This window comes from Nerophis lumbriciformis, linkage group LG04 (genome assembly GCF_033978685.3).
Source record: "Nerophis lumbriciformis linkage group LG04, RoL_Nlum_v2.1, whole genome shotgun sequence".
Taxonomy (NCBI): domain Eukaryota; kingdom Metazoa; phylum Chordata; class Actinopteri; order Syngnathiformes; family Syngnathidae; genus Nerophis; species Nerophis lumbriciformis.
Window position 1 is genome coordinate 12,768,931 of NC_084551.2, and position 24,549 is coordinate 12,793,479.

General features: G+C 40.7%; 1 protein-coding gene across 1 annotated transcript in view; it reads right to left on the reverse strand.

Moving 5' to 3' along the window:
• Positions 1-24,549, reverse strand: part of zfpm2a (zinc finger protein, FOG family member 2a) — a 321,980-nt gene that overhangs the window by 180,648 nt on the left and 116,783 nt on the right. Inside the window, exon 4 of the mRNA XM_061949110.2 lies at positions 17,984-18,108. Coding sequence (XP_061805094.2) covers positions 17,984-18,108 — 125 coding nt within the window. The remainder of the gene's footprint in view (positions 1-17,983; positions 18,109-24,549) is intronic.

The window sequence follows — 24,549 nt, forward strand, 5'->3', positions numbered from 1 at the left end:
CCCCTTTTTTAAAAATGCTCCAGGGAACCACTCGAGAGCCGCGGGTTGCTGACCCCCGGTTTAGGTAGTTTTGTCGTGATGGACGGACACATTTACTTGTAGATCAGGTCGCATTATTGCTCAAACAGTGGCGCTCAGCCGTGGTCTTAAAGGGGAACATTATCACCAGACCTATGTAAGCGTCAATATATACCTTGATGTTGCAGAAAAAAGACCATATATTTTTTTAACCGATTTCCGAACTCTAAATGGGTGAATTTTGGCGAATTAAACGCCTTTCTATTATTCGCTCTCGGAGCGATGACGTCACAACGCGACGTCACATCGGGAAGCAATCCGCCATTTTCTCAAACACATTACAAACACCGAGTCAAATCAGTTCTGTTATTTTCCGTTTTTTCGACTGTTTTCCGTACCTTGGAGACATCATGCCTCGTCGGTGTGTTGTCGGAGGGTGTAACAACACGAACAGGGACGGATTCAAGTTGCACCAGTGGCCCAAAGATGCGAAAGTGGCAAGAAATTGGACGTTTGTTCCGCACACTTTACCGACGAAAGCTATGCTACGACAGAGATGGTAAGAATGTGTGGATATCCTGCGACACTCAAAGCAGATGCATTTCCAACTGGACTGGACAGATCAGCTTTCAGGAAAAGAGAGCGGATGAGGGTATGTCTACAGAATATATTAATTGATGAAAACTGGGCTGTCTGCACTCTCAAAGTGCATGTTGTTGCCAAATGTATTTCATATGCTGTAAACCTAGTTCATAGTTGTTAGTTTCCTTTAATGCCAAACAAACACATACCAATCGTTGGTTAGAAGGCGATCGCCGAATTCGTCCTCGCTTTCTCCCGTGTCGCTGGCTTTCGTGTCGTTTTTGTCGGTTTTGCTTGCATACGGTTCAAACAAATATGGCTCAATAGCATCAGTTTCTTCTTCAATTTTGTTTTCGCTACCTGCCTCCACACTACAACCATCCGTTTCAATACATGCCTAACCTGTTGAATCGCTTAAGCCGCTGAAATCCGAGTCTGAATCCGAGCTAATGTTGCTATAGCTTGCTGTTCTATCCGCCATGTTTGTTTGTATTGGCATCACTATGTGACGTCACAGGAAAATGGACGGGTGTATATAACGATGGTTAAAATCAGGCACTTTGAAGCTGTTTTTAGGGATATTGCGTGATGGGTAAAATTTTGAAAAAACCGTCGAAAAATAAAATAAGCCACTGGGAACTGATTTTTAATGGTTTTAACCCTTCTGAAATTGTGATAATGTTCCCCTTTAACCACACTGACTCAGAAACTGCAGTGTAGTGATAATTTACAAAGAAATGATTTGACTTCCTTATGGCACACACGCCACCCCTTTCTTTAAAATATCACAGTTTGGATCACACTGAGTGATGCGTTTAGGCAAGTGGTCACTTTAAACGACCATGTCACGAGCGGAAATCCATTAGTTATGTCACATGGTGCATAGATGAATGGTGGTGATGGTAAAGCATGCCAAATAATTACCACTGTAGCCATCTGAAGAGACCTCAGTCCTGATATTGGTTGAAGCCCAAGAAATAATTGATGCATGCAACAACATACTGGTTCTCTGCCGAATTTTGGGCCGATTATTTCATTAGATCAAATCACATTTGTGGTGCCAAAAATTCAAATCCTGTTAGCGCCGATAATGTCTGATGTTTATAAAACCAGATTGAACACAGTGTGAGTGTTGAATGGGAAAAAAAACATCACCCGCTTTTAAATGGCAACTTAAATCAGAGTTGTTTAAACTTTCACTTTTTCCTCCCAATCTTTCACCTTAATATTTGCTCATGCGAATTTAAGTGTATATTTGTGGCTGCATAAATGTGTGTTTGTGTCATTTCACACTTATCCTGGTGTTATCCTGGGGTGCCTTCTTGCATATGTAATTGGATGTTACTGTAAATAATTGCCTGAGCATGTGCCAGTGTGATGGTGGTGATGATTTGTGTCTCGGCTCATGTGTGTAGAAGGTATGTGTAGAACTCCGTGTGTTTGTATGCATCTGTATGTGTGTGTGTGTGTGTGTGAGAGAGAGAGAGAGAGAAAGAGAGAGAGCATCTGCCCCATCCATACTCGACTCTCAAGTCCCACTGATTCTCCTTTCCAGCCATGTTGAATCCTCTTTTCCTTATCAGGCGAGCCCAGGCCTGCATCAGGCTCTCCTTGCTATGACAGAGGCTACAACAATAGACCTGCGATACCGCTGCTTAGCGCTGCGTTTCGGAGGGGAAACCTGCCACGGGCGCAGATTAACTACAACACACACATGCACACAAAATAGATTGCAGCCACCAAAACAAAACATTTTTCAGAATGCCTTCTCTTGATTAATGAAGCAATGACAAGAAGAAAAATATAATTTCAAAAAGAGAAAAATCTGCCGCCACTTGTTAAAGTTTAGGGGTAGCTCGCAGTAAACGTATTGGATGGAGAGGGTGGGCAAAAAAAGGGTGTGAGATAAATGTCTTGAGTGATGGGCTGAATAATTTCTGGAGCATTTTTTTTTTTTTTGGTTACACAGGCCCATATTCCCACCCTTGTAGTGGATTGCACAATAATCGCACCCCAATGGTTGACAGACTCCGCATCGCTCTCTATCCCAGGTGAAAATTAGGACAGTATCTTGACATTTTTGCTCTTTTGTAGTCTACAAGCTAAAGCTCTCTGTTCACAACACACAGCCCGCACACCCACACGCTGATGCACAAGCGCATGCCTGCCTTCACGTACTGTACTTCCCTCTTCCCCTAATATGGGGAATGCACTAATACAGTGGTTCTCAACCTTTTTTCAGTGATGTACCCCCTGTGAACATTTTTTTAATTCAAGTACCGGTACCCCCTAATCAGAGCAAAGCATTTTTGGTTGAAAAAATGAGATAAAGAAGTAAAATACAGCACTATGTCATCAGTTTCTGATTTATTAAATTGTATAACAGTGCAAAATATTGCTAATTTGTAGTGGTCTTTCTTGAACTATTTGGAAAAAAAGATAATAACTAAAAACTTGTTGAAAAATAAACAAGTGATTCAATTATAAATAAAGATTTCTACACATAGAAGTAATCATCAACTTAAAGTGCCCTCTTTGGGGATTGTAATAGAGATCCATCTGGATTCATGAACTTAATTCTAAACATTTCTTCACAAAAAAAGAAATCTTTAACATCAATATTTATGGAACATGTCCACAAAAAATCTAGCTGTCAACACTGAATATTGCATTGTTGCATTTCTTTTCAGTTCTTTTTGACAGACATTTTAGTGAGGGTCAAACCATCATGGCATGGGGGAAACTCTGGGTTTATGGTAATGAATGGAATAGCCTACTTGATTTGATGTTCAGTTTATGAACTTACATTCATATTTTGTTGAAGTATTATTCAATAAATATATTTATAAAGGATTTTTGAATTGTTGCTATTTTTAGAATATTTAAAAAAAAATCTCACGTACCCCTTGGCATACCTTCAAGTACCCCCAGGGGTACGCGTACCCCCATTTGAGAACCACTGCACTAATAAAACAGTCTTCCGATATAAACTGGTGAATGACAATGGCCTCTCTTTGATCAAATGTACTTAATTACAAAGAATTGTGGACAATATTGTAATGAGAGATACAATTTGCTTTAATGTGCATGTTCTTGTAAATCAATTTTGTTCAATTGTTTTGCAATATCAGAGCCATATCTTTCCTGAGAACCAGCGTCCTCTGCAGTGGACCTTTGTTTTTGGTCTATTTCTGCAAAAAAGATAAGAAATAGACCTGTTATGCAAAACAACAAAGGTCCACTGCAGAGGACGCCTTGTTCTCAGAAGGGTATTGAATATTATATGTAATTTTTCCTACCAATTTTATTATAATGTTATGCTCAGCTTTTCAAATTTAGCTAACACCATTATTATTAATGTTTTGATAGAAAACGAGATATAAAGCTGCCAAGATCTTAATCAGCAATTAAGCGTGTCTTAGGCATTTAATTACTGAGCAATTTACTCGAAAATACCCTCAAAACACATCAGGAGTAGAATTCTATGCACTCATTACAGTCACCTTGACTAAGCTCTTGTAATTACCATTGGTAAGGCATTGTACAAGAGGCAGAGACACCCTCATCAACACATTTACAACAGAGCTGGAAATCTGCCTCTCATTAATAGCTGGCCCCCAAATCAATTATTAACACCTACAACAGAAACCAGGCTCACAAGGGCCAGACCTTTTACTTCAGGCACATCGTGGGCCACCTTCTTCTCCCAGTGCTGTCCAGTCAGGTAATTATCACTTTTAAAGACACCTGCTACTCAATAGCTTCGACCCAGACTGTTCATTTAGCTCCCCGATTGCAGCCGTTTATGTCTGAGTGTCACTATTAATTTGGGCTAATTTGGAGAGTGTGAGGAGCCGTGCAGAGGCGTTGTCGGCAGCCCCGTGAATGTGCTCGTTGCTCACCTGCGCTACAGCCGCGGCTGTAATTGCGGTCTAATGGTCTGATTGATCAGAGAAGGAAGTGAGGGATGAGATGGTGCTCTGGCAGCTCGATCCGTCAGACCGTGAAGAAAAGGGTAAGAAGAGCGAAGGGTATAGCAGCTGCGAGAAATACCAAATCTTGTTTTGTTGATTTTTTAAAGGCTCATTATTTTATCTTCACGAATCAATACAAGAGAAACAACATTTGTTTCAGTTTGGTTTATTTTCAACAAAGCAGTGGAGATATTTCTGAGTTATAATTATATTAATTAATTTTAATTTTAGGTGCCTTTAGTGGGGGGTACCATCGGTGATAATGACTTGTGCTGCAACATCCAAGACTGGCTTATCAATGCAATTAAAGAAAATTCCAGTAATACCTATAAAGCATCACTAGGTGACAGTATAACCATGTAAACACCTTCTTATATCGAGCATAGAGATGAGTATACTTTTCATATTACCGGTACCTGCCAATCAACATTGGTACCACATTTTGGTACTTCTGTTTGTGTTCATGTGCTGCTAATTACTGTTAATTTCTTTATTAATAAAATCTATACATTTAACAGTGAGTTGCTAATGATAACTGTGCTTTACAGTGGGTATATTGTGTTTTCTTACATTTCTGAGTCTCATTTGAAAGTTTTATACAGTAGACTTTGCACTCAGTTGCAATTCCAAGACGGTAGTTGGCAGTAGTGTATAAGTGTGTTGCCTAGTCAGAGAGTAGTGTTTGCCATTAGGCTGAACCTAGTAATTTGTTGCACCCTACAAAGTGTTTATATTGTAAGTATTGTACTTATTAGACGCCAGCTGTTTGATTATAACGCGCATATTAATTGTAGTTTTCATTACCAAATTTGGAGGTGTTGAAATTGCCATGTGAAATAGCTATATATGGCAAATCCAACGTAAATTAGCATCCAGCTACCGCATTATGAAAAGTGGGGCCTTACTGTACTGAAATGTTTTCTATCAGGCATACTTGTTTGACGAAATTTTAAATTGCATCATAACCTTGAGGCATTTTGGCTGAGTCCACTCTGAGTGCTGTTTGCCCGTCAGGTGTTTGAGGCAGCCAAGTCTGCAACCGGACGTGTCGTCACCTGCTACAAAGCTATCAAATCGATACCCAGTTGTACAGAAGGAATTTGACTGGTGCCTATAAAAGTGATGAAGTCGGTACCCATACCTAGTCAGGCGTAGTCAAAAGACAAATAGCCTTACTTTATTTAGATTTTATGTGCTTTGGTTAGCATTTCTACTTGTATGGCAGTTAGAAAACCTTACCGGGTACTTTAAATCAATTTATTCACTTTACATTATTTCCAATGTTAAAATGTCTCTGGAAATCTTGGAAGACAATCATCATTGCCATTGTATTGTATTTTCCCACTCTGCTTTATACCCTTCCTAGTGAACACACAGGGAACTTTCCAGCGTTCTCTAAGTGCCTAAAGGTAACCAACATACTGTATATTAAATTCACAATTAAAAACACGTACCATCAAAGTATGTGGCAACGCAGGTATACTGTATACCAGTTAAACTAAAGGCATAATAATCAATGTAATATCACCGAAAAATCTGTTGAAACACAGAGCAATGTGGTGAAGCTAACAGGTCTGTAAGAGCATTGAGTATAATGCCAAGCTGAGCCTGTGAGCTCTGCAGATCTGCAACAGACGACCCATCAGCTGTGAAATCTGCTTCCCTCTTTGATAAATGCGAGAGAAGTGACCCTATCTTCGTCCCGCAGATGACCAGATTTCTTGTTATGCTTTTTTCCTCTCTGTTTTTCTCTTGATTTATATGTCTCTCTCTTTGTTACGCTCCTGTTTCATTCTCACTTTTTTAAGCGTTATACCGCTCTTTTCAGACCTGCCTGTCTGCACAAATGCTTTCACCACTCTATCGTGTTCCTTTCCAGCATCATCCATCACTCTGGTAAGCTACTGAGGCCTGTCATCCACCTGCAGCCGGCACATACTGGCTTCAACCCCGCAGCACATGTAGCGATAGGCTAGCTCTAGCTCAGGCAACCATTTGCAGTAGACTAGAGAACTGAACCCTATACGTTCTTACTCTGCCCACACAAACAGACACTAGGGTTGCGCGATTTAAACAATATACAATGGAAGCCATACAAATTTGGCCTACGATACATTTGAACTCGATCGTGATAATGCATGTTGATAGCACATTCTCGCCGTGAACCGCAACATTGACTGCAACAGGCTGCAACAAACGTGTCATCAAAGCAATGTCATGTCCAGAGTGAGGGCTAACGAGTGTGGCTGTCCAGCCACAGTCCGAAGCCGTTTCTAAGTTACTAATTCTGACTTCCATGGCAGCAAATAAACCCAATTTCTTCTCAGTACCATTATCAGTGGAGGACTGGAGGAATAGCTAAACATGTGACACACCAAGCAAGAGAGCAAGAGAAAAAAGATGTCATAACTGCTAAGCTTGAATGTAAAGTAGCTAAACAACAGAAAAAAAGCTTAGTACACTTTAACAGAAGTGTAGCTGAAACCGCAATTACAGTAGAGACACCAGAGAGTAACCAGCTACTGTACAATCAGGAAATTAGCAAGTAGATTAATAGAAGTCTACAGACAACTACACAAAGCGACGACACTGAGCAAGGTTGCCAGAAAGGAATTGACAAATTCCTCAAAAGCTTAAAATCATTGTGTTTTAAAGTCCTACTGAAACCCACTACGACCGACCACGCAGTCTGATAGTTTATATATCAATGATGAAATCTTAACATTGCAACACATGCCAATACGGCCGGGTTAACTTATAAAGCGCAATTTTAAATTTCCTGCGAAACTTCCGGTTGAAAACGTCTAGGTATGATGACGTATGCGCGTGACGTCGATGGTTGAAACGGAAGTATTGGGACGCCATTGTATTCAATACGGGACGGCGTGGCGCAGTGGGAGAGTGGCCGTGTGCAACCCGAGGGTCCCTGGTTCAATCCCCACCTAGTACCAACCTCGTCATGTCCGTTGTGTCCTGAGCAAGACACTTCACCCTTGCTCCTGATGGGTGCTGGGAGCTGCCTTGCATGGCAGCCTTGCATGGCAGCTCCCTCCATCAGTGTGTGAATGTGTGTGTGAATGGGTAAATGTGGAAGTAGTGTCAAAGCGCTTTGAGTACCTTGAAGGTAGAAAAGCGCTATACAAGTACAACCCATTTATCATTTAATACAAAAAGCTCAGTTTTCATCGCAAAATTCCACAGTATTCTGGACATCTGTGTTGGTGAATCTTTTGCAATTTGTTTAATGAACAATGGAGACTGCAAAGAAGAAAGCTGTAGATGCGATCGGTGTATTAGCGTCTGGCTACAGCAACACAACCAGGAGGACTTTGACTTGGATAGCAGAGGCGCTATCCGACGCTAGCCACCGACCGCATCGATGATCGGGTGAAGTCCTTCGTCGCTCCGTCGATCGCTGGAACGCAGGTGAGCTTCGGTGTTGATGAGCAGATGAGGGTTGGCGTAGGTGGAGAGCTAATGTTTTTAGCATAGCTCTGTCGAGGTCCGTAGCTAAGTTAGATTCAATGGCGTCGTTAGCAACAGCTTTGTTAAGCTTCGCCAGGCTGGAAAGCATTAACCGTGTAGTTACAGGTCCATGGTTTAATAGTATTGTTGATTTTCTGTCTATCCTTCCAGTCAGGGGTTTATTTCTTTTGTTTCTATCTGCAGTTAAGCCCGATGCTATCACGTTAGCTCCGTAGCTAAAGTGCTTCACCGATGTATTGTCGTGGAGATAAAAGTCACTGTGAATGTCCATTTCGCGTTGTCGACTCTCATTTTCAAGAGGATATAGTATCCGAGGTGGTTTAAAATACAAATCCGTGATCCACAATGAGCCCTTGTACCTAAGTTACGGTCAGAACGAAAAAAGATGCGTCCTGCACTGCACTCTAATACTTCACTCTCACGTTCCTCATCCACAAATCTTTCATCCTGGCTCAAATTAATGGGGTAATCGTCGCTTTCTCGGTCCGAATCGCTCTCGCTGCTGGTGTAAACAATGGGGAAATGTGAGGAGACTTTCAACTTGTGACGTCACGCTAATTCCGGTCAATTCAGGCAAGGCTTTTTTTTATCAGCGACCAAAAGTTGCGAACCATATCGTCGTTGTTCTATACTAAATCCTTTCAGCAGAAATATGGCAATATCGCGAAATGATCAAGTATGAGACATAGAATACATTATTTCACTAAATTGCTTTGAGGGCCACATTTCCGGACTACCCCCTTCACTATTTTGTATATTCCAGAGAACCAGTTTCCTCTACAGTAGACATTTGCTTTTGTAAGAGTTACATGAGTGATTTGCTGTTTTTAAGGAGCTTCTGCTAAAAAGCTAGCCAGATCATCTCAATGACAGAAGAACTCTAGGGCTTTTAAGAATCTGCCGCAAAAAATGTCAGTCTCTCACAGGTTTTTAGAACTGAACTCACGAGCCAGAAGTTGAATAGCCTAAAGAACGAAAAAGAGAGTGCCTAAAATGGAACCTTGAGGAACATTAATAGTATAATAGTGTAAAAAGAAGTTGAACAAATGACTACTGACTGCATCTGACGTAAACAAGCTACAACAACACCTGAGTTACATGAATCACATTACCAAAAAAATTGAAACTGCCAAAAAGGAGAGGACTTAAAGGGATGCCTTGAGGAATGCCTCAGTTGATGTAAATCAGAAGTTTGGACCCCAGTGTTCTATGTTTGCTAGCAAGATTAAAATGCCATTGCAAGATTCTGCCAATGTGTTTACAGTGATCCAGCTTGCTCTATATCACATCAGCACTATGGAGCTTTTAGGAATTTGTTGCACAAATCTCTGTCTTTCAAGTTTTGAAATTAACTCAAGGACCGGATTTGACCCCCAGTTGAAAAGCCCTGCCCTATTTGATGTTGCTCAGGACCATCTGTTGAGTAAAATTTACCTTTAAATAAACTAAATGCACTGTTGTAAAAAAGCTGCCACTGGCAACACAGCGCCCCCACTTGGCTGTAAGGACATGACACAATGCAGTATCATACAATTCTCGCAGAAACTGCTATCTCTCTCACAATATGTACTTTTAATAATGCACAACCCTACCAGACACCAGTAAAACCTAACATTAGATGTTTTAATAGCAATTTGTTTGTGCAATTTATGGCAAAAGCTGCCTAACGACAGCAACTTCAATATTTAGAGACTGTATTAGACCTATGCACTGTATATACTAGACATAAATAGTGTCTCCATTTCAGAGAGGGCGTAGAGATATCTCCCCAGTGGGTCATGAGTTCTGAACATGAGAGTGGTGTCACTCCTCCGTTTTAGCCAACCGTTTCCAGGTAATTCATTCACCACTGCGAAATCAAACATCTAAGAGGGTAAAAGGAGATTTAATAGTCTGTGGAGGTCACACCTCATAAGAATGACTGAGAGTGGCTCCTGGGTAAAGCTGGGACCAGCGAAGCAATGAGCTTTTCTTTTTTACCTCAAACGCTTTAGACTGCCTCATGACCCCGCTCTAGACCACCCTGACGTGCATCACAATGAGCCAGCTTTAAAATACCCCTATTTTTTTTCCTGTGCCTTACGCTCACTTTAAGGTTTGCACTTGTACTTGTGTCATTGTCTGACAAATTGCACAAGGTTTTCAGAGTAAGACATGCCAAAAGAAGTTACAACAATTTGGAAAGCACAGGCTCATTGGCTGTAGACATTAAATATTGAAATAGTTCCTTAAAATAGAAATACATTTTGATTGGGACTGACTTGGACCTGTAGATTTATCTTGATTCATATGCTGAGGCCACAACGCCTTACAAACGATGTGTAAATGGCCAAACAAAATAAGCTTTTTTCACCACAGCTCCCTCTGCTGGAGATACTGGAAAATTAGAAAGAATAAAATGTTAGATTTCCTCCATTGTTATCTTTCCTCTTTCTACAACTGATTGGCGGCTTACTCTATGGATATCTAGTACATATGTCATTTAATGCAGCATATACACATAAAAAAAATTCTATTTTTTTTTAAATCTTTTAAAGACCACGAACATAAAGACAAAAGTCATGCATTAAGCAGTTTTGAGCTTTGTCAGTGTGGTGTGCTATGATAATATCAACACAGTACAACACACAGATGACACTTCTGTCCCACTACGGAGCCAGACTCTAGCCCTCCAAGTGCGCAATCTCATGTGAACAAACATGAACTAGAAGGGCGGGCGTATCAATCTAAATATATATAGTATTGATACCAAGGTGGATATTGGAAAGGACTGATACCAGCGGGGAAGCATCGATATTTTTGTTGCAGATTGTCTTCTTTACATCCAACTTACTCAATTTTCCTCACAGACATTATGCAACGGCAGCGTTTCTTCTTCCCTGTCAGTGTAAACAGCGTTATTTTTAACAAATATTATTTGCATAGCATACTTTTCCTGTGTTCTCATAATCATAATCAACTAACTAGAGGCACATTTACAAAAGTATTCATGATCATGACAAAGGCTATCTTCAAACAGTCGGAGTAACGACGATTCGATTCTGAGGATTCTGCATACTTGCCAACCTTGAAACCTCCAATTTCGGGAGGTGGGGGTCGGGGGCGTGGTCAGGGGTGGGGCGGGGCGTGGTTAAGAGGGGAGGAGTATATTGACAACTAGAATTCATATATATATATATATATCTACATCCTGAAAATATGCAAACAAAACTGTGTTTAGATAATTGATACTTCAAACTTGCATAAATAAATACTAAGGAATATAACATAACTTGGCTTCTGAGAGCTTCAAAATGTAATGAATAAAATGCTAAAGTTGTTGATAAACAAGCAATTATTTTAATAATTAAATATGGTCATTTTAAATGAATTATGATAATTTAAAATTAATTATTTCAAATATGTTTATTTTAATGTATAATTCTATGGCTGGATGTAATAAGGAGTCAGAAAAAATAAAAATAAAAATACAATTAATTTTGATGTTTTTAGCAAAATATAGTAAAAATGTATTTCCTTTTTGTTTTTTTTAAATTAATAAATATATGTATTTTTAGGTAAGATAAACATAATAATACAATTTATCTCTGGTCTGGATGATTTAAATCTTGTCACCATGTTGTCCTCCCGTGTGAAAAAAGGCTGTCCTCACTCCGGTCCGCATGGAGCTGGAAGGGGCGTGGCCTCCAGCTCCGGCTGAAAATCGGGAGATTTTCGGGAGAATATTTGTCCCGGGAGGTTTTCGGGAGAGGCGCTGAATTTCGGGAGTCTCCCGGATAATTCGGGAGGGTTGGCAAGTATGGGATTCTGATTAAAATATCAACCCCCCCTTACACCTGTTGAGGCCCCTGTGTACAGCAGGGTGTGTTGGGAGGATAAATTGATTGCATTTACCATCATGTCTTCTTTGGGCTATATATTGTAACAATATTTTTGTTATATTAGTTTTTAGAGAGTAATAGATACATCTTAATTTCAACTGTCACTTCCGACTTACTGGTGTTACGTCACGTCTCTAAAAATCGTTGGTGTGTTTTGGCTTCCCGCATTTCAGTCGGACTGATCACTGGAAATTGGAAACACCCCGGAGTTGTAGCTCTCCTCTTGAAAAATGGAATTATACTTCTGCTGGTTCAAATATGGAAACTTTTTTACGATTTTTACTTCGTCTAATTAGTCAAGTTTGATGTTTTCTTGGCGCTGTGCACCAGAGCAGACCTCACAAACTGTGGATTAGCCATTTTTTTAGTTGGAAAAAGTTGCAAATTAGATCTTTGTTTTGTTCAGTTTAATGAAAGACTGCATTCTTTTATAAGTACCTTTAATTAATAATGTAAGTGCTAAAGCACACCCGTGTGATGTTACTGACACTTAGTAAATAGTCTGTATACACTACTTCATATCACCATCTGTTTATTTGTCTTTATTAGTGGGGGGTGTATATATTTTTAAGTATATATATATATATATATATATATATATATATATAAATAATCTGTTCATGAATGAGTATATCTGTTCGGCCACCGTGTTCAATGGAGTAGTCTGATCTACAAAATTTGCAGGCAGCATACCCCTTCCCCTTTGAGCTGTCCTGGATGAACTGAAATTATTTTTTCCAATCATTTTGGAACTTGCAAGCGTACTTCTTCTTCTTACTCGTCGTCGCCATATCTCTTCTTCGTTCTTCTGCTTCGTCTCTGTTTTGTTTTTGGACATTACTACTTGCCGTAGTTTTGAAGCAATGCATGATGTGAATCCGGATGTTGTGTGTCAGTGTATTAACGTGCCGGCTGGAATGAACACACACTGAGAAATAGCTCTGTGCCTGCTAACTTTATGGGTTATAGATAAACCTATGGATAACGGAGACATATATAATAGTCTCCTTTTCAGGTGAGAGAGGACGCTAAAGGCAGTGCCTTTAAGGCACGCCCCCAATATTGTTGTCCGGGTGGAAATCGGGAGAAATTCGGGAGAATGGTTGCCCCAGGAGATTTTCAGGAGAGGCACTGAAATTCGGGAGTCTCCCGGAAAAATCGGGAAGGTTGGCAAGTATGCCGATGGCCAACGATGCGCAAAATCGAACAAATCAGATTTGACTATGAAAATCCATAATCTGTCCTAATCATGAGTTTTAAGGGAAAAAAGGGTCAGCATATGTATCCGTTTTGACGATATTAGCCCTGAATTTACTTGTATTTTTGTATCTGATCGATACAAAAATTTACAGTATCCCCCACCGCTGGTGATCGAACAAAATCAAAGAAGAAGGAGCATAGCAACCAACCATTATAACAATGAGCACAAAAACAGAAAAACAGGCAATAGAGGATATTGGAGAGGAGAGAATGACGATAGTTTTAGGACTATTTTTGTAAAAAAAAAAAAAAAATCCCAAACTTAAAAAGAAAAGAGAGTGGAAAAAGTCATGGAGACAGCGTGAACACAGACTTTATAATCTACGGAGCTGGGTAAAAAGGAGTTTATTCTCCACAAAGTAGCTGTAATCCCTTTCTTAAATTGTTGATTGGCTACTTTTCGTACCAGGTTACGATTCACAGAACGATACATATTACACACACTGCACACATAAAGATCAAAACTGCTCAAAGCCTGATTTTTTATCATTATGTGTTGGGTCTGTATCAGATAAAAAAAAATCTTGAAAATCTTTGTATAGGTGTACCAGCCTTAAGTTTCAAGGAGCTGGTGCATCGATCACCATTTTAACTACACAATCCACACACCGAAAATATGCTTTTAAAATACATGAATGGGTGGATAGTTCTAAAAAATATGTGTTAAAACCTTTGGAGGCTCACTGAGACAAAAATGCAAGTTGTGCTGACCTAGCCTTTAATGAGACATACTGAGAAGCCGCTAACAGCCTGTATCCATATGAGAGATGGAGCCTAGGAAAAGAGGAGGGCAAGAAGCAAAGCACTGAAAGGGCCCCATGAGAGTAGACACACCAGAGATCCTTTAAGGCACGGAGCAGGAGCTTCTCCCTTTGCTTTTAATTGCAAGGAAGGTTTGGCATATTCTGTAACCCTCTGCAGCCAATTAAAGTGGATGACCAGCACTTGCTCACAATATGATAGACTAGAATGAGGATCTGCGAGGTAGTGAAGAATTCCTTAGAGGGCACTTAGTTAAAAACACATCACTTTTGCCAGGAGCAGCAACCAACAATTAACTGAAGCACTTCAGTTCAGTCAGCTATTCAGTTTGTACACATTGAAAAAAAAAAAAAAAAAGATAAGCATTAGGGAGGGACTGCTGAGGGTTGGTTTTGTCTACCTTTAGGAGAATGAATTTTGCCTTTGAATGTGTTGTATGGAAGTCAATTTGAGGTGTTAGTCAATTAACTTGGCTGTAATATGGCTGTAGCTATTTAAAGCCAAAATGATGACAGCTCAGAAAACCGTGTAAACCACCACTGAAATGGCTAGTTAAGCCGTAGAAAAATAGAGATTGAGCGGGTGGGAGGTGGTGGGACTCAAGAGTCCCAAATTCTCATGGACTTGCCTTATGTGTCTTTGAAAGGGAGACTGGTTACAGTTTTAATAGGAACGCGTTAATTAATCCAAATTCAGAATAGAGTATCAAGCCTGTGGAGGAATCATCATCCCACCAGAGCAGCTGTTAAACACTCGATCTTTGAAACAGAAAATAGAAAGCTGCCCAGTGCTGGGTAGCATTAAAAAGACTAATTTGAAGTCCAGTCTGCACGAGCTCAGTCTCAGTGTGTTGTCATAAAATAGGCAGGTTTAACCTGGGAATTGATATCGGTACTCAGTGGTACCAATGTTCTGTACTTTTGTGCACGTGAATAAATGGTAATTAATACAATCAAATTTTGTATGAAACATTTAAAAAAGACCTAGTCATGATAACTGTGCTGTCCAGTTGTTAAATCTTGTTTTCTTATTACATTTCTGTGTCTCATTTGCAAGTATTATACAGTAAAGGGACTCATTACCTCCCTGCTTGACACTCAGCATCAAGGGTTGGAATTGGGGGTTAAATCACCAAAAATGATTCCCGGGCGCGGCCACCGCTGGTGCTCACTGCTCACCTCCCCTCCCAGGGGGTGATCAAGGGTGATGGGTCAAATGCAGAGAATAATTTCGCCACACCAATCATTGTTAACTTTAACTTTTTAAACTTTGCATTATGTTGCAATTCCACGATGTTAGATGGCAGTAGTTTATTGGCTATAATGTACTGCCTCACAAGTCTTTGCCATGAAGCTGTTTGTGCCAGTCTATTCTTATGATGCACCCTACAAAGTCTTTATACTAAAAGTATTGCACTTATTACACACCAGATTGATTGTAACATACACCTTTGTCAAAGTTTTCATTACCAAATTTTAAAGTGTTTAAGTCGCAATTTAAAATCGCTAATAATAATTAGCAGCATGTATATTGCAAAGCCAGCGTAAATTAGCATCAAGCTAGCGCATTCTGAAAAAGCGGAGCCTTACTTTTCGTTCGGGCATTTTCTATCAGGCATACTTGCTTTGTTGACATAGAAAATTGCAACTTTACCTAGACGCAATTTGGCTGAGTCTGCTCTGAGTGTAGCTTCAGTGCTTGTTTCCATGCCAAGTGTTTTAGCCGGTGATTAGTTTGCAACCGGAAATTACGTCAACAAAGCTATCAATTTGATTGCAATTATAAACAGTAGTCTTGAAGGTATTTGATCGATGCCTATGAAAGATATTTTTGTTCACGTCTTGTTATTGCTGCTTTTCTCTGCTCTGAGTTGCAGTGTCACCAGCTGCACACCTGCAATTAGTGTGCAAATTTGGCCTTTGTATGCCCTGCTTGGCAGCAATTAGACGCTGGACTGTCTTTTGTTCCAGCATCAGTGAGGTTTTGCCTTCTTGTTCTATATAATCTATTTCTGGGGTACTTTTGCCCTGGTTTAGTTTACGCGGCTTTGTTCTGTTCTTCCTAGTTAATTTGGTGTTGTTTATGCTGTTGTATTCACGTTAATGTGCACATTTGTATTAAAAACATCTAAAAGTCGTCCTTTGTCCCCTTCTGCCTTGGAATCAGCCACGCCGCCTTGCGACAAGGTGTTTTATATTCTGGGTATATATTCTTTATCAACATAACTGGTGGAGATGATGAGAAATGCAGTGCTATTTTACACAGCTGTGCCACCACAGTTTTATAACCATAACTGTTATAAATACATGAGTGGCAATTTGTATCTCTAAAAGGTCAGGATTTGGAACTCAGCTCTTGAAATATGTGAAAAATACTTGGTTAAAATATTTCCACATGGTGACAAGAATTCATATTTCAACCTGCTTCATTCAAAGATGTGCAAAATGAGTAAAACACATAAGACTCAGACAGTATTCCCTCACAAAAAAGTACACTGGTTTCACGTCTAGTTTTTTACAATTGCTTAAAGGGGAACATTATCACCAGACCTATGTAAGCGTCAATATATACCTTGATGTTGCAGAAAAAAGACCATATATTTTTTTAACCGATTTCCGAACTCTAAATGGGTGAATTTTGGCTAATTAAACACCTTTCTAATATTCGCTCTCGGAGCGATGACGTTGTGACGTCACATCGGGAAGCAATCCGCCATTTTCTCAAACACCGAGTCAAATCAGCTCTGTTATTTTCCGTTTTTTCGACTGTTTTCCGTACCTTGGAGACATCATGCCTCGTCGGTGTGTTGTCGGAGGGTGTAACAACACGAACAGGGACGGATTCAAGTTGCACCAGTGGCCCAAAGATGCGAAAGTGGCAAGAAATTGGACGTTTGTTCCGCACACTTTAACGACGAAAGCTATGCTACGACAGAGATGGCAAGAATGTGTGGATATCCTGCGACACTCAAAGCCAATGCATTTCCAACGATAAAGTCAAAGAAATCTGCCGCCAGACCCCCATTGAATCTGCCGGAGTGTGTGAGCAATTCAGGGACAAAGGACCTCGCTAGCACGGCAAGCAATGGCGGCAGTTTGTTCCCGCAGACGAGCGAGCTAAACCCCCTATCGACCCTAGCTTCCCTGGACTGCTGACATCAACTCCAAAACTGGACAGATCAGCTTTCAGGAAAAGAGCGCGGATGAGGGTATGTCTCCAGAATATATTAATTGATGAAAATTGGGCTGTCTGCACTCTCAAAGTGCATGTTGTTGCCAAATGTATTTCATATGCTGTAAACCTAGTTCATAGTTGTTAGTTTCTTTTAATGCCAAACAAACACATACCAATCGTTGGTTAGAAGGCGATCGCCGAATTCGTCCTCGCTTTCTCCCGTGTCGCTGGCTGTCGTGTCGTTTTCGTCGGTTTCGCTTGCATACGGTTCAAACCGATATGGCTCAATAGCTTCAGTTTCTTCTTCAATTTCGTTTTCGCTATCTGCCTCCACACTACAACCATCCGTTTCAATACATGCGTAATCTGTTGAATCGCTTAAGCCGCTGAAATCCGAGTCTGAATCCGAGCTAATGTCGCTATAGCTTGCTGTTCTTTCCGCCATGTTTGTTTGTGTTGGCTTCACTATGTGACGTCACAGGAAAATGGATGGGTGGTTAAAATCAGGCACTTTGAAGCTTTTTTTAGGGATATTGCGTGATGGGTAAAATTTTGAAAAAAAACTTCGAAAAATATAATAAGCCACTGGGAACTGATTTTTAATGGTTTTAACCATTCTGAAATTGTGATAATGTTTCCCTTTAATATAAGATATTGTTGTTTATATTGCCATCAGGCACTATCTAATTGTACAGCCCCTTTTTATTTATGTAATCCCTAAAATGAATGTCCTGGGACTGGTATTTAACCATGTTTAAATCATCACTGCTTCCTTTGATATTTTTATTAAATTATGTTAAAATGTGATGTTTTTTAAATAAAATAAAAAACAGTATGTGGACATACCAGTGTGCTATTCTCGTTACCCATCTCAATCTTGCCTTCGAAAGGTCCCCACGTTGTTCCCACAGGCATCTGTAGACGGCTGTGGACCCGACGCTCGCCATCCTTGAGGTATGCGTCCAGGTCTCCTGAAAACACACACAACCGTAAGCGGTTAACCACACTGCTCCATCTATCCCAGAAGTTCCCCTTCCGAATTACATTGACACTTATTATTTTTTCTGCATAAACACACATTTGCCATCATAAGATTACCTCCTTGCGGATCAAAATTTAAAGGTTGAAGCTAAGCAGTTTCAAAACGGATAAGCAAATGAATCGAGCATCCATCTGATGGTGTTCCTCAGGCACATCATGCACTAACATGAGTTGAAAGGTGTCTTCTGTTAAGATAATCTCTATGAGACACTGCAGGCAGCTGGATAGTGGCAGGACTATTTTTGTAATTCCAGTAAGGCAGGGGCCTTGTTAGTGCTGTACAGCACTCTAGTTAATTAACAGTAAAACCGGATAGCAGTGTTAGTACTACCGGTGCTCACCCTCCTGACACCCCCAGCTATCTTATCTTGTAGATTGAGTGTACATTTAGGGATAGTGTTTAATCAAATTCTTATGCTGAACTACAAGGCAGACTGTTGCATAGTTTACTGAGGGTGATGACCCTCTGTTGGGGCACATATTTGTGGGATGTGCAACGAAATACAGTTCTAAATCTCTATCTGGTTGTCATGAAAATAAGTTAGAGGTATTTTTCAGAGACCAACCTCAAGTTCTGTGGTGTTGGAATTTTTCAGACATTAGTAGCTCAGAAATAACAGATCAAAACAAAGTCCAAGCATTTTTCATTGTGACAGTCTCATCAATCAACTGAGATTTTAGAGCTCAGAGTCTGCAATAATTAAAGCGTCATCAATACTTGAGAAGGAGAGGATTGGACTTGACAGAATTGACAGAATTGTCTAGTTCAAACCCCTGACTCTAGTCTAGATCATTCCAATCTAATAACACAAACAAAACCATAAATTGTTCATGGTTAACTAAAATATGATTGTGGCTAGGGATTATTGCCTTGTAATGCCGATGAAAAACGACAATACGCTCTGTCTGACACTGTATTTATTTTTAGCGAATGATTTAAATGAGTGGTAGATATTAGATTTTGCTCTTGTTTACCGTATTTTCCGGACTACTTTTTTCCTACGTTGTGAACCCTGCGGCATATAAAATGGTGTGGCTAATTTATGCTATAAATGTTTGTGTTCAACAAGTCTGTGTTATTGTTTGCGCTATGGCGCCATCTTTTGGACGAGTTCGCTCACTGCAGGTGCTCTGGATCGAAAATGTACTACCTGTTTTGTGCCTTGAATTGGAGGTACATCCTATTTCGTCTACTATTTGGCTATAGCGTTTCTGATCGAAAGGATTCTTCATTCATCACTCCAAGCAACTTTTGTAAGTTTTATAATATAACTAAAACAATTCATACTTACTAAACCGCCCCATGTGTGATGTCTGTAGGAGTGTTTTTATGCATGTTTGTACATGCTATCATACTGTAATCAAGCTAGCGTCGTTAGCATTAGTGAATATGCTAACATGTTTTCATGTGTCTGTGTTAGTATTATTGACTAAAATCACTTTCTTTTTGTATTGTTTCAGTTTCGGAAATTCACCAAAACGTAACTGTGGAGTTATTGAGTCTGTTTAGCTAATTGGATAGCTCACTTTTGCAGCTTGTGGGTTCATGACGACTTCTGTTTTGTTTGATCAGCCTTTTTACTGCTGTGTGCCAAGCACCAGTTGGAAACAATTAAGTTATCTAAATAAACATTTACAAAATATTTTGTACCTGTATATAGCTGTGGCTAATGGTCATGTGGCTAATATATGTAAACATATTTATTTATTCTAAAATTTGGTGGGTGCGGCTTGAATACCAGTGTGATCTATAGCCCCGAAGGTACGGGAGTGTATTGTGTACTATTGACTTTGTTTTGCTCAGAAAATTGTACGTAATAAAAGAGAATATGGGACTGGTTTAAGAATTGTGTCAATATTGTTAAAACTGTCAATAGGGCTCAGAATAAACACATTAAAAAAATGACAGTTCATACATGTCATTGGTATTGGTACTGGCGAATCTCATTTATGGATGTTCAGTATCGGAATCGACAGCATAAAACCCTGATTGGAATATCCTTAATAGTAGTGACAGATGGCGTAAGTAAGTAACAAACATTTTTTACAGAATCTTTAAAAAAACATTTATGAAAAATCTTTCTTTCTAAATAACTCATTTCACAATGTACCTGTATATAACTGTGGCTTATAGTCCGTAGATGAGAAATCATGGCTCACGGCTCTCCATTCTCGGTGCTTAATTTAGAGTTTTGTATGTTTTGTTTTTGTGTGGAAACACCACAGTATGTTGGGTGAATCCTACATACAGTCAACAGGAATTACTGTGTATGGGATTTCGCTGCGGAATGCAAACCACAACCACGTCCTCTCCAACGCCAGATCCATTGGGAATAAGATCGATGAGCTGAGACCACAGATTGCAGCTGACAAGTGTTGCCGTGACTATAGTTTTGTGCTAATAACAGAGACCTGGCTACAACCATCCATACCGGACCCGGCTATCGGGCTAGCAGGCCACACGCTCCACCACTACGACAGAAACGGCGACTCCGGTAAGAACAGAGGAGGGGGGTTAAGCATCTACACCAACAACAACTGGTGCAGAAATGCAAAGACTGCGGACAGTCATTGTTCCTTGGACTTGGAATATTTGACCGTGAGATGCAGAACCTTCTATCGACCGTGTGAATTTACCGTTGTCTTTGTAATGGCTGTCTACATACCACCCGATGCTAATGCGAACATAGCTTTGGGGGAGCTATACAAATCAGTTAGCAGCCAGCAGAGCTCTTATCCTGACGCAGTGCACATCATAGGGGAGACTCTATAAACATGCTGAACTGAAGACACTACTCCCCAGATTCAGTCAGCATGTCAAGTGTGCCACGAGAGGAGCAAACACGTTGGACAAATGTTATGTATCCAAAAAGGCTATAGAGCAAGTCTACTACCACATCTGGGTCTTTCAGATCACATGTCCATTCTGCTGATTCCTACATACACCCCCCTCAGGAAGAGTGAAACCCCAACCATAAGCACTGTAAAAACATGGCCAGAAGATACACTACACCAGCTGCAGGACTGCTTTGAGAGCACAGATTTGAGTGTGTTCGAACACCAGCACCTATAGGAGGACACCAGATCTGTGCTAGCCTACATCACCTTCTGCGTTGATAGTGTCACTGCTGACAAACATCTCAGAGAGTACTCCAACCAGAAACACTGGATGACTAAAGAGGTGAAAGCACTAATGAGGCACCGCAATGTTGCTTTCAGGTCCGGGGATGCAGTTCAGCGCAGCCAGAGCCGACCTAAAGAGGGGCATCAGAGAGGCCAAGGCAGCATGGAAGGTTGTGGACCACTTGGCCAACAACAACACACGCCAGGTGTGGCAGGGATTCCAGCACTTTAACCACTTCAAGTCCAGCACCTCTGCACTAGCAGAGGAGCTGAACTACTTCTTTGCAAGTTTCGAAGTGGAAGGACACCAGCAAGTGGTAGCTCGACCAAGAAATCCTAAGGTGAGGTGCACACTGAAAGCAGTGAACCCCAGGAAGGCCACTGGATCAGACAGCATAACTGGCAGGGTCCTCAAAGAGTGTGCAGACCAGCTGGTTAGGGTCTTTACCAGAATGTTCAATGAGTCACTATCCCAGTCCCTTATCCCATCATGCCTGAAGTCTGCCACAATCATCCCGCTGCTCAAAAAGACCTCCATCAGCAGTCTTAACGACTACAGACCAGTTGCTCTGACACCCGGGGCAATGAAGTGTTTTGAGAAATTAATTCGACGTCACATAATTTCCTGCCTCTCACCCACACTTGACCCACTGCAATTTGCATACAGAGATAAATAGATCGACAGAGGACGCCATCTGCACTGCGCTTCATACCACCATCTCCCACCTGGAACTGCAGGGGCGCAAAGCTAGGCTGCTCTTTGTCGACTTTAGCTCTGCCTTCAAAGCATACTCCCAGACAGACTGCCAAGCTACACAAGGTTGTGAACTGAGTCCTTTCGTTTACACTCTGTGCACCCACAACTGCATCACCTCTCACCCAGGAAATGCCATCGTCAAATTTGCAGATGACACTACTTTAGTGGGACTGATCTCTGGAGGCGATGAGATGGCGTACAGGGAGTGGGTTCAGAGACTGGTGAGGTGGTGTGCTAAAAATAACCCGGACCTCAACATCTGTAAGACAAAGGAGGTGATCGTGGACTACAGGAAAAGGAAGACTGATGTGCAGCCCATCCACATAACCGTGGAGTACGTGGAGAGGGTGCCAAGCTTTAAGTTCTTGGGCGTGCATATGGATGCACACCTCAAATGGAGCTCGACGGTCATGAAGAGGGCCCAACAGCGGCTCTACTTCCTGAGGATCCTCAGGAGGATCAACTTGAAGAGAGAGCTGCTGACTGTCTTCTACCGCTGCTCCTTTGAGAGTGTACTGACGTACTGTATCTCTGTGTGGTTCGCCAGCTGCACCGTGGCACACAAAAAGGCACTACAGAGGATCATCAACACTTCCCAAAAAATCATTGGGCACCCTCTCCCCTCCCTACAGGACCTCCATAGCACCCGTTGTCTCAAGAGGGACCGCAGCATTTTAAAAGACAGTACACATCCAGGACACCAGATGTTTCAGCTGCTGTCATTGGGCAGAAGATTCAGGGTGCTGAAAACACGAACAAATAGACTGAGGGACAGTTAATATAACCGGGCCATAGTCCTGTTAAATACAAACATGTGACTGTGAAATTGTGTGATTTCATGCACAAGTGCAATCAGCAACGCTGTTAATATAACTTGTTTTAATGTGTGCAATAACATGCCGCAATGTCAAGTGTATACAATTATCTACATTTTCTTATTATTTACCTGTTCTGCACTAAGGACAGATAATCCATGCCCAAAATTCCGTTGAACTGGTGTACTGCATATGCTTGTGCAAGGACAATAAATATTCTTATCCTATCTTATCTTATCTAATACATGGAAAACTATTTTTTCATTCTAAAATTTGGTGGGTGCAGCTTATGTCCCAGTGCGCTTTACAGTCCGTAAAATACAGTAAGTAAGATCAACTGAAGAAGGCAGAATTATTTTTCCCGGCTCTTTGTTGCTAGGTAGAGTTCATTTGGCTCTGTCAATTATATGCCAGTCACGCTCTGTCCTTGGAATGGCAAAGTGGAGGCTGGATATAGATAGATAGAGAAATACATCACAAACCTGCACAAAAAGGATTACAATCGACATTAATATATGTGCATTATTTTACAATTGAAAACGATTTTAATCAATTTCGAAACTGCTCAGTAATATGGATTTTTCTCTTGTCTGGAGTGATTTGAACATTCTGATAGTTGTCACGATGACCTATTTGGCACTGTTCTAATTGTACACCAGATGTGTATCTGCAGAACACTATTGTATCTGCCTGGTGTGATGCAATTGAAAGTTACCCTTTTGTGCTTCCTGCATGCATGACGAATTATCAGAGCATCGAAATGCCTTGTTGGGTATTAACAATGCAAGTGTGCTGATTCATCAATTGTGATCATTTGTAAGACAGTGAAGAATCAAATGTCACACATAATAATTTGCAACAGACTGGCATTTAGTTTTTTAAATAATTATATTATATACATATATTGGTGGATATGTATGCAAAGACATTTAGCAAAATACACATACAGCTCATTGTTTCTCTCCTCCTGTCCATGCTGCTGCAGCTCATTATGGAGAAATAATTAAACACTGGTGCACAGCTGGTCGTCATCAGCGAGAGCAACAGCCACCGTTTGATGCATTCTGTTTGTCCTCAGATAAGACTCGCGGCCTTTAACCGCTTGGATGCAAGTTGCTGTTTAGCGCCGCTTGACACGCAGCTCAACCAACCCCTACCTAGCCATCCTTTTTCTTGTTTTTCTTTCCTTTGCCCTTTTCTGTCCTTATTTTTTGGAGCGAATACTGAACAGTGTAGATGCAAGCGATGAAGGTTGAGGTGGGTAAGGGGCAATGTGTGTGGTTTGTGGTCCGCCGTGTTTGGGTTCCAGTTGTGTGCATCACACAACAAATGTTGCCTGAGGACCTCGGCGCACAGATGGCTAGTCACAGCTGTTGCAGGTATTCTGGTCTCCAAAAAAAAAAAAAATAACACCCGTGGATGAATAATGAGTTGACTTCACAAAGTGTCTGTATTTTCCATGTTCACTTTAACATGTTTTGCAATCATCCAAATATCCCTTTTAAATCCCTCATGCCTGTTGTCCTATACCAGGGTTATTCAACTGGAGGCCTGGGTGCCAAATCCGGGAGGGAATGACACCATACCAGCTCCCGGGTTCAGTTCAAATTTTGGGAAACAAACATTTTAGCAGCAAATTCCTAAAAACCCGAGAATGCTTTTGTTATATAGAGGAC